Source organism: Bubalus kerabau, chromosome 15 (assembly GCF_029407905.1).
Source record: "Bubalus kerabau isolate K-KA32 ecotype Philippines breed swamp buffalo chromosome 15, PCC_UOA_SB_1v2, whole genome shotgun sequence".
NCBI classification, from domain to species: domain Eukaryota; kingdom Metazoa; phylum Chordata; class Mammalia; order Artiodactyla; family Bovidae; genus Bubalus; species Bubalus kerabau.
Genome location: NC_073638.1, coordinates 79,049,908 through 79,068,788, shown reverse-complemented (window position 1 = coordinate 79,068,788; position 18,881 = coordinate 79,049,908). Strand labels below are relative to the sequence as shown.

The window sequence follows — 18,881 nt, the reverse complement described above, 5'->3', positions numbered from 1 at the left end:
AGGAGGCAGAGCACTTAAGCAAGGAAAACTCTAAAATATTACCAAAAGATACTAGAGAAGACACTTGTAAATGGAAATACACTCATGAGCTAGAATTTTTAAAATTACTAAGATAAAATTAAAAGATACTTGCTTCTTGAAAGAAAAGCTATGGCAAACCTAGACAGTGTATTAAAAAATTTAGACATTGCTTTGCCAACAAAGGTTTATATGGTCAAAGCTGTTTTTTTTTTCCAGTAGTCATATACAGATGTGAAAGATGGACCATAAAGAAGGCTGTACACCGAAGAATTGATGCTTTTAAACTGTGGTGTTGCAAAAGACTCTTGAGAGTCCCTTGGACTGCAAGGAGATCAAACCAGTCAATCCTAAAGGAAATCAATCCTGAATATTCATTGGAAGGACTGATGCTGAAGCTGAACCTCCAATACTTTGGCTAACTGATGCGAAGAGCCAAGTCATTGGAAAAGACCCTGGTACCGGGAAAGATTGAGGACAGGAGGAGCAGGGGGTGGCTGAGGATGAGATGTTTGGATGGCATCACTGACTCAATGGACATAAGTTGGAGCAAACTCCAGGGGACAGTAAATGACAGGAGAGCTTGACATGCTTCAGTCCACGGGTTTACAGAGTCAGACAAGATTTAACAACTGAACAACAATTAAGATGTCAAGATGACCTAAAATGTTCTAGAAATTCAATGTCATTTCTATGAAAACTTCAATCTCTCTCTCTCTTTTTTTTTTCTTTTTTGTGCAGAAATAGAAAAAAAATCCATCCTAAAATTCATATGAAATCTCAAGGGATTCCAAGTAGAAAAAACAACCACACTTCTTGTTTTTAAAACATACAATAAAGTTAAGGCTATTCCAGGAGTATGGTACTGGCACAAAGACAGACATACATGTTGAAGCAGTCATGACTGGCAGAGTAGAAAGATCCTGAACTCTTGCCCTCTCAAACTTAAGTTATGACTATCTAGGAGCCACTGCTGATGAGAATAACCTGAAGACTAGCAGATCCTCTATTATTAAAATATATAAAGTAGGAACCATGACAAGACAGGGAGTAGTGAGTGATACAGGGTATAGTCCAGTCCCATACCTCAGGTTGGCAATAAACCTAGGGTGATAATCCAGTTGCAGACATTTTCCCAAAGGAGGAAATTGTTCTGAACCCCACATAGTACTATTTAGCCCAGTACTCCTACACTGGGAAGTGATCTCCCCAAAAACATATGACTTTGTAAGCCAGTGGAGATTCCTTTTCAGACAGCCAGCGGACTTTGGAAAATAGTGACTCCAGCCTTAAAAGTCACATCCAGTCCAATATGAAATAGAAATCTGAAAAGAGCTTGAGTCAGATCAAATTACTGACAATGGACAGAGCATCCCAGAAACATAAGAGAAAGCTGAGCTTCACTTTGGGGACACAGACACTGGTCACAACCATTTGGGGCAGCTGTTCCATGATAATAACATGATGCTGGAAATTCTCCCTCTAGCAATTCTGTGGTGGGTGCAAACATCACTCACCAGCCAGGTGGCACCAATGTTGAGAAGCCCCAGGGCAAGTAGCTTGCAGAGCGAAGGCAGAGCCCCACCCATCTGCCATTAGACCCCCTACCTCAGGATACCTTGAGTCCATACCTGACCTGGGGCCCACCCACCAGGTAGCCAGCATCAGCCCCACACCAGCCTCCTTTCCAATTTTTCAGGGGTGAATTTTTCTATCACCTAATCTGGTGCTCTCTAACTCTTTCAGGATGATTATTACAACTGTGTCACATCAAACTACAGAATAGTTTCCATTGTAAAGGATTTTAAAATGTTCCTCATTCAGAAAAATAAGGACTAAATTCTTTCTCATTGCATAGCAATTGGTACTCTCAAATTTCTTGTTTTTTATTTAGGAATATTAGGGATTATAGCCTTCTTTCTTCTTCTTCTATATCCATATGTATAAAATATCAGTTTACAACATAGTTTGTAGATTACAACCTGCTTATTAATATAGTTGAGCACACACTCTGGGCAGTCCCCTGAGAATGAAGAGTCTCTCAATTTTACTGCATATGATCCTTACAGGTGATGGGCCACTCTCTGTTCTTGGATGAATTTTACTGTCATTCTAAATTTACTCCATGGTCTTACCTACTCTTTTAGATATGAGTTAAGGCAGTATTCTCCAATCTTTTTTTTTCACTATTGACTCGAAAAGGTGCTTTATGGCTTTTGTAGATACTATATTCCCTTAGTAACCTTCCCCTCTAAAGTAATCATACAATAAATATACTACCTATTCATGTGCTTTATGTACATCTATGTGTTATATGGAGAAGGCAATGGCCACCCACTCCAGTACTCTTGCCTGGAAAAATCCCATGGATGGAGGAGCCTGGTAGGCTGCAGTCCATGGGGTCGCTAAGAGTCGGACACGACTGAGCAACTTCACTTTCACTTTTCACTTTCATACATCAGAGAAGGAAGTGGCAACCCACTCCAGTGTTCTTGCCTGGAGAATCCCAGGGACAGGGGAGCCTGGTGGGCTGCCCTCTATGGGGTCACACAGAGTCGGACACAACTGAAGCGACTTAGCAGTAGCACTAACATGCGTTTTATATATATATATATATATATATATATATATAGAGAGAGAGAGAGAGAGAGAGAGAGTAAGAAATGATCATCCCCTAAAAAATTATTTATTTCTCATTGAAAAAAGATATTATCCCCATTTCAAACACGTGTTTTAAAATAATCTACTTTAAAAAAAGTGATAGCTTTTGTGATTATATTTCTATCAAAGTGAAATTCTAGGTGGGATTTACACAACTAGACAAATAAATATCTAATTCTTCTCTACTGTATCACACTCTTATAAAATGCCTTTTTTTTTATTTTAACGATTACTAACAAAACTATACTTTTCATTTACTTGTTTACTTGCTTATTATCCATCTATTACCCCTCTGGAATTTTGCTTCCACATAAACACAGCCTTTGTTTGTATTACTCAGCGGCATATCCCGAGCTGCCATAACTCTCTGGCACATTGTATTCACTGAACATTACTTTTTCCATTAATTAAAGAAGTCAAATTTTCCTAAAGTCCTTTTTTTTTTAATCAGAAATACATGTTAACACTATGAAACCCTCTTTTTCAATAATAAATGTTATCACTATGGTAAAATAATGGAAGCATTCCAACAGAAACAGCACCTATTTAGCTCTTCAAGGTTCTACCTCACGCCCAAACCAAGTATCAATCTCCTCAGTGATTGAGTTGCTCTACTTTCTTCTAAACATCTCTCTTTTACCCACGTGTCACACTTCCTGTGAAATAAGAAAACTGAATTTTATTTCTTGATCCAATTACATCCCTCTTTTCATAAAACCCCTGAAGGGAAACATATTTGCAGAAAAGACATCATCAGATGGTTTTACTTCACACAAGATTACCCTAAAACGTGCAAATAACTTAGGAAATGGAGTTCAACAGAGAGATGAAGAGAAGAAAGCCCCACCATTCCCAAAAATAAATAAAAAAGGGAAGAATACCTCAAAGACAAACTTCACAGTGTGACCACGGGCATAGATTAGTAGCGTGGGTATCCCCACTTTCTGAAAGTTCACCTTAGCCACATGGCTTTTATGAAGGCCTAGGTTAGTACTTCGGAGAAGGCAATGGCACCCCACTCCAGTACTTTTGCCTAGAAAATCCCATGGATGGAGGAGCCTGGTAGGCTACAGTCCATGGGGTCGCTAGAGTCGGACACAACTAAGTGACTTCACTGTCACTTTTCACTTTCATGCGTTGGGTAAGGAAATGGCAGCCCACTCCAGTGTTCTTGCCTAGAGAATCCCAGGGACAGGGAAACCTGGTGGGCTGCCGTCTATGGGGTCGCACAGAGTCGGACACGACTGAAGTGACTTAGCAGCAGCAACATTAGTACTTATTTTCAATTAAAAATTTTTTTAAAAAAAATCCAAAGAGGACTTTTTCCTTTTACTTAAAAAAAATCATATTAGTATTAGTGAGATATTAAAAATATTTTTTCCATTTTCTAATAGAAGAACAGTTAATTTGCAACGTTGTGTTTGATTTAATTGCTGAGCAAAGTGATTCTGTTATATATAAAAAAATATATGTATACTTTTTCAGATTCCTTTCCATCACAGGTAAATTTTGCCATAGAAATGTTTCTCTTCTGTAATAGTGAAGTGGCATAAGTTGAACTTTCATGAAACGAATAAGCTTTAACTGCTGAAATACATTACTACACGTGAGACAAGTCTGCAACATATTTGACACCATCTTCTTTTTTATATTATTTTTAAAATTAATTTATTTATTTTAATTGGAGACTAATTACTTTACAATATTGTCATGGTTTTTTACCATACATTGACATGAATCAGCCATAGGTGTACATGTGCTCCCCATCCTGAACCCTCCTCCCACTTCCCTCCCCATCCCATCCCTTAGGGTCATCCCAGTGCACCAGCCCTGAGCACCCTGTCTCATGCATCGAACCTGGACTGGCGATCTGTTTCACATATGATAATATACACATTTCAGTGCTATTTTCTCAAATCTTCCCACTCTCGCCTTCTCCCAGAGTCCAAAAGACTGTTCTATACATCTGTGTCTCTCTTAGTGTCTCACATATAGGGTCATCATTACCATCTTTCTAAATGCCATATATATGTGTTAGTATACTGTATTTGGTGCTTTTCTTTCTGTCTTACTTCACTCTGTATAATAGGCTCCAGTTTCACCCACCTCATTAAAACTGATTCAAATGCATTCTTTTTAATGGCTGAGCAATATCCCATTGTGCATATGTACCACAGCTTTCTTATCCATTCATCTGAAGATGGACATATAGGTTGCTTCCATACTGTAAACAGTGCTGCAATGAACATTGGGATACACGTGTCTCTTTCAATTCTGATCTCCCTGGTGTGTCTGCCCAGCAGTGGGATTGCTGGATCATAAGGCAGTTCTATTTCCAGTTTTTTAAGGAATCTCCACACTGTTCTCCATAGTGGCTGTACTAGTTTGAATTCCCACCAACAGTGTAAGAGGGTTCCCTTTTCTCCACACCATCTCCAGCATTTATTGTTTGTAGACTTTTGGATCGCAGCCATTCTGACTGGCGTGAAATGGTACCTCATTGTGGTTTTGCTTTGCATTTCTCTGGTAATGAGTGATGTTAGGTATCTTTTCATGTGTTTATTAGCCATCTGTATGTCTTCTTTGGAGAAATGTCTGTTTAGGTCTTTGGCCCACTTTTTGATTGAGTCGTCTATTTTTCTGGAATTGAGCTTCAGGAGCACTGATTCTTAAACTTCCCCAACTCTCCATGCATCTATCTAAGTATATCTATTCCTTACTCGCTGTCCCAGAGGCTCTGCAAAAACAAGATTTCTGACATGAAGGTCATATGAAAAAATCCATTTCATCCAAGTAACTTATCTCAATAATTCTTAAAAATTAATAAGACATTGGAAAAAATACATTCTACAATAAACTAGGGGTTTATTGTTGATATTCTTGCCATTGGCTATTCTGAGATTTATTTTGAGATTAAATCTTTATCAGTTGCTTCGTTTGCTATTATTTTCTCCCATATGAAGGCTTTTCACCTTGCTTATAGTTTCCTTCATTGTGCAAAAGCTTTTAAGTTTAATTAAGTCCCATTTGTTTATTTTTGCTTTTATTTCCATTTGGGAGGTGGGTCATAGAGGATCCTGCTGTGATTTATGTCAGAGAGTGTTTTGCCTATGTTTTCCTCTAGGAGTTTTATAGTTTCTGGTCTTACATTTAGATCTTTATTCCATTTTGAGTTTATTTTTGTGTATTTTACGCCATTTTCTTAAAGGACAAAGTGGACCATTAAGACTGCAGATAAATTTATCTATTCTCCTGGTGTGCTACAATCCATGGGGTCATACAGTCAGACACAAATGAACAACTGAACTGATGAACTGATCTGATCTACTTAAACACACCACAGACAGCCCTGTCTCATTTGAAAGAAGACTGGGTTTTAAAGACCTGGATTCGAAGCTTGTAGCTGAAACTTTTGAAAGGAAGATACATCCCAGTGTAATGGTTCCTGACACGCTAATGGGGGAAGGGCATGTGAGGTGAGACAAGTAAATTAGTAAAACTCTCTTGGCTTCAATTTGCTTCTGTAAAATGGGGGGAATAGGGCTTCCCAGGTGGCTCAGTGGTAAAGAATTGGCTTGTCAATGCAGGAGATGCAGGTTCAATCTCTGGGTCAGGAAGATCCCTCGGAGAAGGGACTGGCTACCCACTCCAGCATTCTTGCCTGGGAAATCCCATGGACAGAGAAGCCTGGTGGGCTACAGTCCATGGGGTTGCAAAAGAGCTGGACATAATTTAACAACTAAACAACAGCAACAAAATGGGTTTAATGATAATGAAACCACCAGCTTAGAACATGACTAAATCAACTGAAACACAGATGCTTGACATATAATATAAATAAAAGGTTCAAGTAATGTAAATATATGTATCAGATGTATAGATGTAGAGCTTTGGGATCTACCCATATGATTTTCTATTGAAATTTAATAAAAGATGTTTACTCTTCTAGTTTCAAATGGCTCCTCAAGCCTTGAGACATAAAAAGAAACATTTCCTTCATGTTCAAGAAAAGCTAAGAGTCATGAAGATACTTTATAAAATAAGAGCAAATAAAGAATAATTTCAAAATTTCTGGCTTAATTTTTGTACCAAAAAAAGGAATAGTTTGTGAGTTATTATTATCTCTTTTTCTAGGTGTTCCTCTTGTTGATTTTGGAAAATTAATAGAAAATTCAGCACTGATTCTTAAACTTCCCCAACTCTCCATGCATCTATCTAAGTATATCTATTCCTTACTCGCTGTCCCAGAGGCTCTGCAAAAACAAGATTTCTGACATGAAGGTCATATGAAAAAATCCATTTCATCCAAGTAACTTATCTCAATAATTTTTAAAAATTAATAAGACATTGGAAAAAATATATTCTACAATAAACTAGGGGTTTATTGTTGATATTCTTGCCATTGGCTATTCTGAAACTGTGAGTAAGAATATAGAAGTCTTGGCAAAGTATTTTAAAAAGTTGTCAAAGTGCCTATTTTCTAGCCTGTTTTTGTCAATAGTCTGCAAAATTTGCTAATTTACTTTCACAATTTACAGCATGAATAATCCTCCCTGTATATGTATATAAATCATCACTTTCTTGGTATCCTGAATAGCCTAAGTTGCTCTCTTCTTCATCAGACTCCTCATGGCTTTTTTCACCTCAGTGTTTCTCACTGTGTAAATAATAGGATTTAACATGGGAGTGAGGATTGCAAAGAACATAGCCACCCACTTGTCCACAGGGTAAGTGGCCACAGGACGTGTGTAGGTGAACACACAAGGCAGAAAAAAGAGCACCACTACTGTAAAGTGGGCGCCGCATGTAGAGAGGGCTCTGTGTCGTCCTTCAGAGCCATGGGTTTTCAGGGTGCTCAGGATAACTATGTAGGAAATGAGCAGCATGGTAAAAATGAGCAAGCACATGCCCCCACTGTTGGCTGCCACCACCATTCCCAGCCTGTAGGTGTCGCTGCAGGCGAGTTCCAACAGTGAGAAGAAATCACACATGAAGTGGTCAATGACATTGTGACCACAGAAGGTCAAGTCCGTGGTGAAAAGAATCTGCACGGTGGCATGCAGGATCCCCCCGATCCAGGCCACCACCACCAGGAGCCGGCAGAGCCCCTGTCGCATGATGGTCATGTAGTGCAGAGGCTTGCAGATGGCCACATAGCGGTCATAGGCCATGGCAGTGAGGATGATGGCCTCTGATGCTGCCACGAAGTGTTCCAAAAAGATCTGAGTCAGGCAGCCTCGCCAGGAGATGGTTCTCCTCTGGAACAGCAGGTCAATGATCAATTTAGGCGTGGTGACTGAGGTGAAGGAGGCATCTAATAAAGCCAAGTAGGTGAGAAAGAAATACATGGGAGCAGAAAGCGTGGGGCTGAGGGAGATGGTGATGACAATGAGCAGGTTGGACAGAACAGTGAATAAAAAAATGAGCAGAAGGACAATGAAGAGTATTTTCTGCACGTGTGGATTCTGTGTCAGTCCCAGGAGGACAAATTCAGTCACATTGTTGGAAGAGCTGAAGACATCCATTCAGCAAGTAACCGCTTCCTGGGGCCTGACTCACCTACAGAGGAAAAAAGAATGATACTCGTTCATCACCAAAGAATCGTGGTCTGACTTACAACAAAATAGTGCAATCACTGTAACTGTAGAGTATGCCTTTGACTCTTTGTCCCAGTACTTGTTTCAATTTTTTCTTATTTCCTCCATAAAGCTTTCCATCTCTTCAGATACCTAGCACCAATCACCTGTAAACCATCTGTAGGGCAAGTTTGATGTGTAATTTACTGAGAAAACACTGGACTGTCTACTTGAGATCTGAATTCTCCTTCTTGTTCTGACCCCACTGGACTTGGCTGCATCCTCTCCGTTCTTCAGGCCCTTCACTGTGTCTGTAAGGTTACAAATCGCAATTCTCAGATGTATTTTATAGGCTAAGAACTGCTGTACATAGGTAAGAGTTATTCCCTTTTCCATGATGGAATTACAGTTTGGCATCGACTCTTAACTTTGGAAAGAAAAAACATGATCAAGAAATATCAGCTAAACAGGGAGTTTAGGGAAATATATCTAAGTCCTTGGTGAAACAGCCTTTCTGGTACCTATCAGAACACATAAACTATTCAATCGTGTTTCCTTACTGTTCCACTAGAGTGCAGGGAATGATGTCCGCAGTGCCTGAAGCCTATCAGGTGATGAGTAAATGTTTGGTATCAAATTGTCATTCTCCAAAAGTAAGGATATGCTTGTTTCCCCAAAGCATAAACTCAACAGAAATTCAAATGCCCTTGTCCTCCAGCTCTGTTGATCTATAATCTCTCTACTGTATGAGAAATTTGAAGGGAAGCTGCACTCCAGTTTAAGAGTTTCTGAACACTCTCCAGAGTAAGCATGAAAATATTTAAATGTCTCTAGAAAAGTGCATGTTAGGGATCATTTTACTTTAAAGATAATTTGTATATATGCTAACTGATTATTTTATTTTTCAAAATTCTGCTCCAAATATAATTTAATATACATATTCTGTATATTCATTGCTTCAGCGTGTGTGTGTGTGTGTATGTGTTGTTCAGTTGTGTCTGACTCTTTGCAACCCCATGGACTGTAGCCTGCAAGACCTCAGGCTCCTCTGTCCATGATAGTCTCCAGGCAAGAATACTGAAGTGAGTTGCCATCCCCTTCTCCAGGGGGTCTTCCCAAACCAGGGATTGAACCCAGGTCTTCCACATTGCAAGCAGATTCTTTACTATCTGAGCCACCAGAGAAACCCATACCTTCAGTAGTTTTGATTAAAAAAGAAACTAAATTCAGATAGGTGTTCAACACACAAAAATCTTTCAAGCAAAGGAAATACTTTCAAGTTCTGTAAATAAAAATTTAATGTGAAGAACAGAAATAATTTGCTAGAGAGACAGGTAATGCACCATACATATGTGTATATGCACCAACTACCACAAACACATATAAAATCTTTTACTTGCTATTTATTCCTACAAGTCCACTCAGTCAACAAATATTTACTGGACACTTACTATGTATATTAATGTATGCTTATTCATACAAAGTCATAAGTGGTGCTGCTATTAAATGCCCTTAGTGCCTGACCTACCGTTACCAAACACCACCGGCTCACCCATCCACAGTAGGAACGACCCTCCCGGTCCTTTATGTTTCTGCTACATGCATTCTCATGCCTTCTTCTAACATCTTCCAACAGCATCCATCATTCCTGGTTACAAAATAGTGCATGACTAATACAACAAGAAATTTTCAGTTTTAAATTTGCCAAGGAGAAGAGAAATAGATGCAATTAAGTATATTTCATACAGCATATCTTTTCAAAGATAAATGAATGAAAAACTTTATTTTAGATTATCTAAGATGAAACATTCATGCACACGTGGAAACAAAGTGCACCGTTGTTACAGCATTTCCTCATTCTTTAGCGGGATCCCCCAGCAGATAAGGAAGAGGACAGTGTAAATAAAGTAAGAATCAAACATAGTTTATGAAAGTAATTTAGAAACAACTATGAAAAAATATAAATTACTTTATTTTTTTCCTTTTGGCTCTGCAATACGTCTTTTAGGGATAAAACTTAATGTAAAATATTTTTAAAAGAGAAAATCACTATGTACAAATTTGTCCAATACTATTAATAAGAGCTGTGGAAATTTTAGAAACAACATGGAATGTTCAACACTGGGGAATAAGATAATTAAAATTCCTTTTAATTGTACATCTCGTTGAATAATATATAGTACATCTTTTTGAATAATATATACTATTTAAGAGCGATGCTTTTACAAATTGTGCAATGTCATAAAAAAATTCTAAAGTTGTAATATTAAGTGAGGGAAATTGTGGATGCATATATGACTTGCAAATTTATTCTAACTTATGTAATTGCAACTAATTATATTATTAATTCAACTAATTTAAATATATAAAAGGAGAAACTGAAAGTGTTAGTCACTCCATTATGTCCAACTCTTTGCACACCCATGGACAGTAGCCTTCCAGACTCTTCTGTCCATGGAATTCTCCAGGCAAGAATACTGGAGTGGGTAGCCATTGCTTCCTGCAGAGGATGTTCACGACTCAGGGATTGCACTTACGTCTCCTCCATTGGCAGGCAGATTCTTTACCATCTGAGGCACCAGGGAGGCCCATTTAAGAATACATCAATAAGAAATAAACGTCTCCAAAATATTCTTATTTTTAAATTCATAGTATTATAGCAGAGTCTACCTTTCTTGTTATTTTGTATGCTGAAGAAGGGATTTAAATCTAAGGTAAGCTTGGATGAGGGTTGATTGTATGATTTGTAATATGTATTTAAACCTGAGAATGTATGATTATATGATTTCTAAAAAAATAATCTCACCTATGAAAGTGTCTGACATATCTCCATGGCTAGGCCCCAGGCAGCTGTTAGTTGATCAGGAAAGAAGTAAAAGCCATAAGATAAAAGTGTCAACTAACTCAGCTGCAGTAAGTGTCTCTTCATTTATAAATCATAACTTTGTAGAAGCCTTAAAAGCACTACCATATATCCTATTTGTTGGCAAAATCTATGAAATTTCTTCTCTGTGACTAATTGGAACTCATGGGTATTTCCCTATCATTAACAGGTCTTGCCAACAAACCAATTACTTCAAATAAGGTGACAACATCAGAGAGGAACTTTTACAGTGTTTCTCACTACTTTTAAACTTCATCCATAAGTCTACATGAAAACAAAACATCTCAAAAGAGAAAAAGTTGACCACTTATAAACTTGAATTGTGTGAGTGTGTGGTTTAAGTGGTGTCTGACTCTTTGTGACCCCCATGAACTATAGCCTGTAGGAATCAAAACTGTATGGCTTGCATCTCCTTCATTGTCAGGCAAATTCTTTACCACTGGGTCACTTGGGAAGACATAAACTGGATATTTGATAATAAATGAGCTTAAATATGGAGTCTGAATATTTGATACCATGTAAATTAAACACTTAGATGTGTGTCTTAGCTTTAATTTTTATTATCATATTTTATTTTTAACTGATCTACTGTTCATGGCAATAATACACATAAGAACTGTACAAAAAAGATCTTCACAGCCAAGATAATCATGATGGTATGATCACTCACCTAGAGCCAGATATTCTGGAATGTGAAGTCAAGTGGGCCTTAGAAAGCATCACTATGAACAAAGCTAGTGGAGATGATGGAATTCCAGTGAAGCTATGTCAAATCCTGAAAGATGATGCTGTGAAAGTGCTGCACTCAATATGCCAGCAAATTTGGAAAACTCAGCTGTGGCCACAGAACTTGAAAAGGTCAGTTTTCATTCCAATCCCAAAGAAAGGCAATGCCAAAGAATGCTCAAACTACCACACAATTGCACGCATCTCACATGCTAGTAAAGTAATGTTCAAAATTCTCCAAGCCAGGCTTCAGCAGTACATCAACTGTGAACTTCCAGATGTTCAAGCTGGATTTAGAAAAGGTAGAAGAACCAGAGATCAAATTGCCAACATCTGCTGGATCATCAAAAAAGCAAGAGAGTTCCAGAAAAATATCTATTTCTGATTAATTGATTATGCCAAAGTCTTTGACTGTGTGGATCAAAATAAACTGTGGAAAATTCTGAAAGAGATGGGAATACTAGACCACCTGACCTGCCTCTTGAGAAACCTATATGCCAGTCAGGAAGCAACAGTTAGAACTGGACATGGAACAACAGACTGGTTCCAAATAGGAAAAGGAGTGTGTCAAGGCTGTATATTGTCACCCTGCTTATTGAACTTATATGCAGAGTACATCATGAGAAATGCTGGGCTGGAAGAAGCACAAGCTGGAATCAAGATTGCCAGGGGAAATATCAATAACCTCAGATACACAGATGACACCACCCTTATGGCAGAAAGTGAAGAGGAACTAAAAATCCCCTTGATGAAAGTGAAAGAGGAGAGTGAAAAAGTTGACTTAAAGCTCAACATTCAGAAAACTAATATCATGGCATCTGGTCCCATCACTTCAGGGGAAATAGATGGGGAAACAGTGGAAACAGAGTCAGACTTCATTTTTTGGGGCTCCCAAATTACTGCAGATGGTGTTTGCAGCCATGAAATTAAAAGACATTTACTCCTTGGAAGGAAAGTTATGACCATCCTGGACAGCATATTGAAAAGCAGAGATATTACTTTGTCAGCAAAGGTCCATCTAGTCAAGGCTATGGTTTTACCAGTAGTCATGTATGGATGTGAGAGTTGCACTCTAAAGAAAGCTGAGCGCTGAAGAATTGATACTTTTGAGCTGTGGTGTTGAAGACTCTTGAGAGTCCCTTGGACTGCAAGGAGATCCAACCAGTCCATCCTAAAGGAGACCAGTCCTGTGTGTTCCTTGGAAGGACTGATGTTGAAGCTGAAACTCCAATACTTGGGCCACCTGATGTGAAGAGCTGACTCATTTGAAAAGACCCTGATGCTGGGAAAGATTGAGGGTGGGAGGAGAAATGGATGACAGAGGATGAGATGGTTGGATGGCCTTACCAACTCAATGGACATGAGTTTAGGTAAACTCTGGGAGTTGGTGATGGACAGGGAGGCCTGGTGTGCTGCGGCTCATGGAGTCACAAAGAGTTGGACACAACTGAGCGATTGAACTGAGCTGAACTAAATGGCATTTTTTTAACCCTCATCCTCCAGCCCTTGGCAATCAACATTCTTCTCTCTGCATCTGAGTTTGTTTGTTTCTTTTAATTTCACATAGAAGTGAGATCATTGAGTATTTGTATTTCTATTTCTGGTTATTCCACTTGGCATAGTGCCATTAAAGTTCCTTTATGTTATCACAAATTTCAGGATTCCCTTCTTTTATGTTGCTGAATGAAAGTCCATTATATATATACATGAATATATATATATATATATATATATATATATATACCTCTCATATTTCTTTTATCCATTCATCTATCAATGTGCATTTGGTTGTTTCCAGATCTTGGCTATTGTGAATAATGCTGCAATGAGCATGAGAGTAGAGATGACCCTTCAGATTCCTGATTTCATATTCTTGAATATATACACAAAAGCAGGATTGCATAATACAATGGTTTTGTTTTTAATTGCTTGAGAAACCTTGCTAATGTTCACTGTAGGGACTGAAAAATTATATTCCCATTAATAGTATAGTTCCATTTTTCTCTACATCCTCACCAAACTTTTTGTCTCATATAGATATCATATGGCCATCCTAACAGATGAAAGGCGATCTTTTTTTGTTGTTATGAGTTGCATTTCTCTGATGATTAGTGATGTCAAGCACCCTCTCATGTTCCTGTGGCCATTCCTATATTTTCATTGGAGAAATATCTATTCAGTTCCTTTCCCATTTTTAAATCAGGTTATTTGTTTTTATGTTATTTAGTTGTGGAAATTCCTTATATATTTTAGATATTAACTCCTTATGAATATGTGATTTGCAAATATTTTCTCTAATTCTTCAGGTTGCCTTTTCATTTTGTTGATTGTTTCCTGCAACATGTGGAAGCAGTCTGGATTTAGAACTTGAGATCCGGGACTTCAGGCTGATATGATGAGAGGAGACTTAACTACCATGAAAGTTTTTACCTTCACCCTCTGAGAGTCCTGAGATGACTTTTTTACAAGTTAGCAACCTCACTTGTTAGACACTGTCTACAAAGCCCTGTATCTACACAGAAAACGAAAAAGACCCAGAGGGCCCCATCTTATAGCCATCCCTACCAAAGCACCATTCACGCAGGTGCAGCCACCTTGGACCCTCCTTAAAAGCCCAGCAACATGCTGAGTATCAAAGAATGACCTTGATTCGTTGCACTTGGAACAGAAGAATCATTCAGACACATTCTGCCTAAATTTATATGATCAGATACAGGGCAATGAATGGAAAGATGCATGCCTGTGTGTGCTTATATCAAAAACATATACATAAACAAATGGATCCTTAATGATAATCAAGTACTCACCAACGTATTGTTTTATACATATCTGATTGTTTTTACATATAGATGAATACATGCAATTCAATACATAGTATATAATACTGAATATGTATATACAAGTGGTCACAATCACGTGACGTTGGATACAGATCTGAGTGTGTAGAAGCATACGCAGTTGAGTATTGCTGAGCACAGACCGATGAATGTTTGGATACACACATATGCCCATGGCTTTGAAAATTGTGCTTTAGTTCAGGCCAGCAAAAGACATTAAGACCTTTATGATCAACAGTTGACTGAAAACATGAATCAAATGTATATAAAAAAAATCCTTTTTTTCAAAAAGGAAGCCAAAAAGCAAGATTTGTCTTCACTTTTAGGAGATGATTACAACTTTTCTTGAGCTATCATTTAATCCTTCACGATATATATTTATTCTAGATAGGAAAACAAAATACTAAAACATGCCAGTTTTTTCAGAATAATTATGTTGTGCTATGACATTCTGGACTTCCAGTTGGTGAAGAATCTGCCTGCAATGCAGGAGACCCCGGTTGGATTCTTGGGTCGGGAAGATCCCCTGGAGACGGGATAGGCTACCCACTCTAGTATCCTTGGGTTTCCCTTTTGGCTCAGCTGGTAAAGAATTCACCTGCAATCTGGGAGACCTGGGTTTGATCCCAGGGTCAGGAAGATCCTCTAGACAAGGGAGAGCCTACTTATATTTCGCAATGACGTGCTAAATATGTTTTTATGGAAATTTTCAAACTTTACAAAATGACCCTAAACTTTAGAGGATAAGGGAAATGTGAGAGAGGAGATGGATAGAGGAGAAAGTGCCCCAGAATTGAACATCTTAGATGGTGTAAAACATGACCTACTAAGTAGAAAATTTTCAAGCTATGTGAAATGAATCATTATGTTGATGGACTATTTTACCTCTTTAGGGAAAATAGACTTACATGTTTGCACATGACAAATGAAAATAAATTCTAGATGGATTAAAATATACAGTGTTGTTGGGCTTTCCTGGTGGCTCACCTGGTAAAGAATCTGTCTGTAATGCGGGAAAGATCTGGGTTCAATTCCTGAGTTGGGAAGATCTGCTGGAGAAGGGAACAGCTACCCACTCCAGTATTCTGGCCTGGAGAATTCCATGGACTACATTCCATGGGGTCACAAAGAGTCAGACATGACTTTCACTTTCATAAAGTGTTTTTAAAAGTTATTTTTTAAAAAGTGGTTAAAGTGTATGAAATCACTTGAAGGAAATGGAATTTTCAAAAGTGATATGGTAATAGAAATATAAAAGCAGAAAATATTAAAATAGCACATTTATTTTAAAACATTCATAATTATAACAATTGGAAAATTAAGATTTGGTTTTATTCTACATAAAATTTCATTCCTTTAGATTATTTTTATAAACATGGCCTTGTTATTAAATTTAGATCTTTGAAACATTTTTCTTCAATCTTAAGATGTTAAGCAATAGAAACAAAATGATGTATAAATAAAGTATCTTGCAGATATAAAAATTGTATCTATACTTCAAATATTAATAAGTGTGTGTGTGGACGAATTTATATTTTTTGTTATTTTTTTCTGAAATCTATAACATAATAAACCCTATTAATTCTGAAAAATATTGCATTATTTTAGAGAGAAATATGGTAAAATCTTCCCCTAATCTAATAAATTAACAGTGTTAACTATATAGCTTAACTCATCATATAGAACATAAACCTATAGTCTCAAAGAGACATTTTATACCCCAAAACTATATGTACTTCCCCCAAGAAATCATGGAAATCATAAAAATGCATTTCAAACAAATATATATTTTGAACTAGGAAATTTTGAAAATATTAAAGTATATTTTGACCACTCAAATTATTCAATAAGAAATGTTTTTCATCATATCCAAGTTAGTTAGCCTAAGGAGATACTACAGTTAAAGAATCACACATTGCTTTCCTGAGAAGAGCAATTTTTCATTGAAAATAGGTGACATATTTCCCTATGGCCTCATTTTCTTCTTCTGATCCAGAGCTTTTTCATGGCGTTTTGCATCTCTTCATTTCTCAGAGTATAGATTAGAGGGTTCAACATAGGGGTGACAATGGTGTAAAACACAGCCAAGGATTTATCAATGGGTAAGGTGGAAGGAGGTCTCACATACAGAAAAATACAGGGCACAAAGAAGAGGACCACCACAGTGACGTGGGAGCCACAGGTGGACAAGGCTTTGCGCCTCCCTTCCTGGCTAAGATTCTTCAGGGAGCGCAGGATGACCCCATAGGAGATGAGTAAGAGTGTGAAGAGGACCACACAGATGGCCCCGTCGTTAGCCAGCACCGAGAAACCAATAATATGGATGTCAGTGCAGGCCAGTTTTAACAAGGGGTACATGTCACATCCAAAGTGGTCAATGACATTGGGACCACAGAAGGGAAGGTTGTAAACAAAGAGAATGTGAATGATAGCATGTAAAAACCCACCAGTCCAGGCTAACAGCAGTAACAGAATACATACCCTCTGATTCATGATTGTCATATAATGCAAAGGTTTGCAGATGGCCACGTAGCGGTCATAGGCCATGACAACCAGGAGTAAAATCTCAGCACCACCAAATAAGTGCTCTGTAAAAAGTTGGATCATGCAAGCTTGGAATGAAATGGTTTTTTTCACATAGAATAAGTCTATAGTCATATTTGGGGTGACTGTAGTAGAATAAACAGCATCCATAAATGATAAGTTGCCAAGAAAGAAGTACATAGGGACATCCAGGGTTGGGCTGGACACCACAGTCAGGACAATGAGGAGATTGCCCACCATGGTCACAAGGTAGATGAGCAGGAAGATGACAAATAATATTTTCTGACCCTGGGGGCTCTGAGTGAGCCCCAAGAGGACAAACTCAGTTACATTGATCCTTTGTTCCATAGGTCTTTCTGCATCTTTTATTTCAGAGTTCAGGACATTTCCTACAAATATAATTATCACGACTGACGTTCTGATGTCTTATGATAATTTGTTCATTCATTCAGCAAATGAGCAGTATGGTTCTTATATTTTCAGATATTATTAACATGATCAAGGCTTATTAAAACAGCATCCTTAAACTCAAAATCTTCTACACTAATGGAGAGGCAATTAATTAGAGACATTTGTGGGAAAAGGATACATCATTAAATAAATGAGGTGTCACTATTAGCTTTCCATCTGGAAGCTAATTATTGTACATATAGCTAATAGCTATTAAAATAAAAAATGTAATACAAAGGTAAAGCAAGATTTACTTTATATTTGCTATCCATTTCATAAAGGAGGTACACTTCTTCATTCTAGGGTTGGAAGAATATTTTTAACCAATCCTTGAAATCTCAAATAGGTTTATTTGGCAATTTCATGTCTTTTAAGGATTTAGGAAATGATACCAAAACAGCAGTAGATGAAATGTTTGAAGAAAGACTTACATATTGGATGATATAGAGAGTTATCATCTAATGAAGAAAAGATAAATATAAAAGTATGAAATATGAATAAAATATCAACCAAAAAAATTAACAGAAGACAGCTTCTAAATGGCCAACAAACATGATAGGGTGCCTAAGCCCACCTGTGAACAAAAAAAAACAGGACTTAAAGTCACGGTTTCCTTATTACAGCATTTGTTCATGTTCTTGAGGGTCACTCAGTCAAGGTCTACAGGTGTTACCTCATCTTTTAATTAACACACAATGTTTAGAGAACATACAAATTAAAACTATTACCAGATTTATATATCTCTTCCCATGAAACTATCCCCAGATCATTACCTTTGAAATTAATTTCTAAGGATATTTTATCTGCAAGTAGATAACTTTATTCCAGATCATTATCATATGAAATTATTCAAAAGAAGTATTACAGAATAGAATCAATCTATTGAATCAACATATTTGATAATCATAAAGGAGTTTAACATGACTTATGAAAATCGCAAAGGAAAACTCTAAAAGACTGAATTCAAACCCCATCCTGGGCTTCCCTGATGGCTCAGTGGGCAAAGAATCAGCCTTCTATGCAGGATACACAGGAGGTGCGGGTTCAGTGCCTGGGTCAGGAAGATCCCTCTGAGGAGGAAATGGCAACCCACTCCAGTATTCTTGCCTAGAAAATCCCATGGACAGAGGAGCCTGGTGGGCTACAATTCGAACGGTCCCAAAGAGTTGGACATGACTGAGCAAG

At 37.7% G+C, this 18,881-nt stretch overlaps 2 protein-coding genes across 2 annotated transcripts; both read right to left on the bottom strand.

The window, feature by feature from the left end:
* Positions 1-7,277: 7,277 nt before the first annotated feature.
* On the bottom strand, positions 7,278-8,204 carry LOC129628429 (olfactory receptor 140-like). The gene has a single exon (XM_055547872.1). It carries the CDS (start codon positions 8,202-8,204, stop codon positions 7,278-7,280), a length of 927 nt encoding a protein of 308 aa, XP_055403847.1.
* Positions 8,205-16,676: 8,472 nt separating this feature from the next.
* LOC129628428 (olfactory receptor 4A47-like) lies at positions 16,677-17,594 on the bottom strand. Its single transcript, XM_055547871.1, has one exon. It carries the CDS (start codon positions 17,592-17,594, stop codon positions 16,677-16,679), a length of 918 nt encoding a protein of 305 aa, XP_055403846.1.
* Between the last annotated feature and the right edge of the window lie 1,287 nt (positions 17,595-18,881).

What these genes read in the sequence shown, in the direction of transcription:
- LOC129628429 (XM_055547872.1), bottom strand. Translation starts at nt 8,204, where the DNA reads ATGGATGTCTTCAGCTCTTCCAACAATGTGACTGAATTTGTCCTCCTG.
- LOC129628428 (XM_055547871.1), bottom strand. Translation starts at nt 17,594, where the DNA reads ATGGAACAAAGGATCAATGTAACTGAGTTTGTCCTCTTGGGGCTCACT.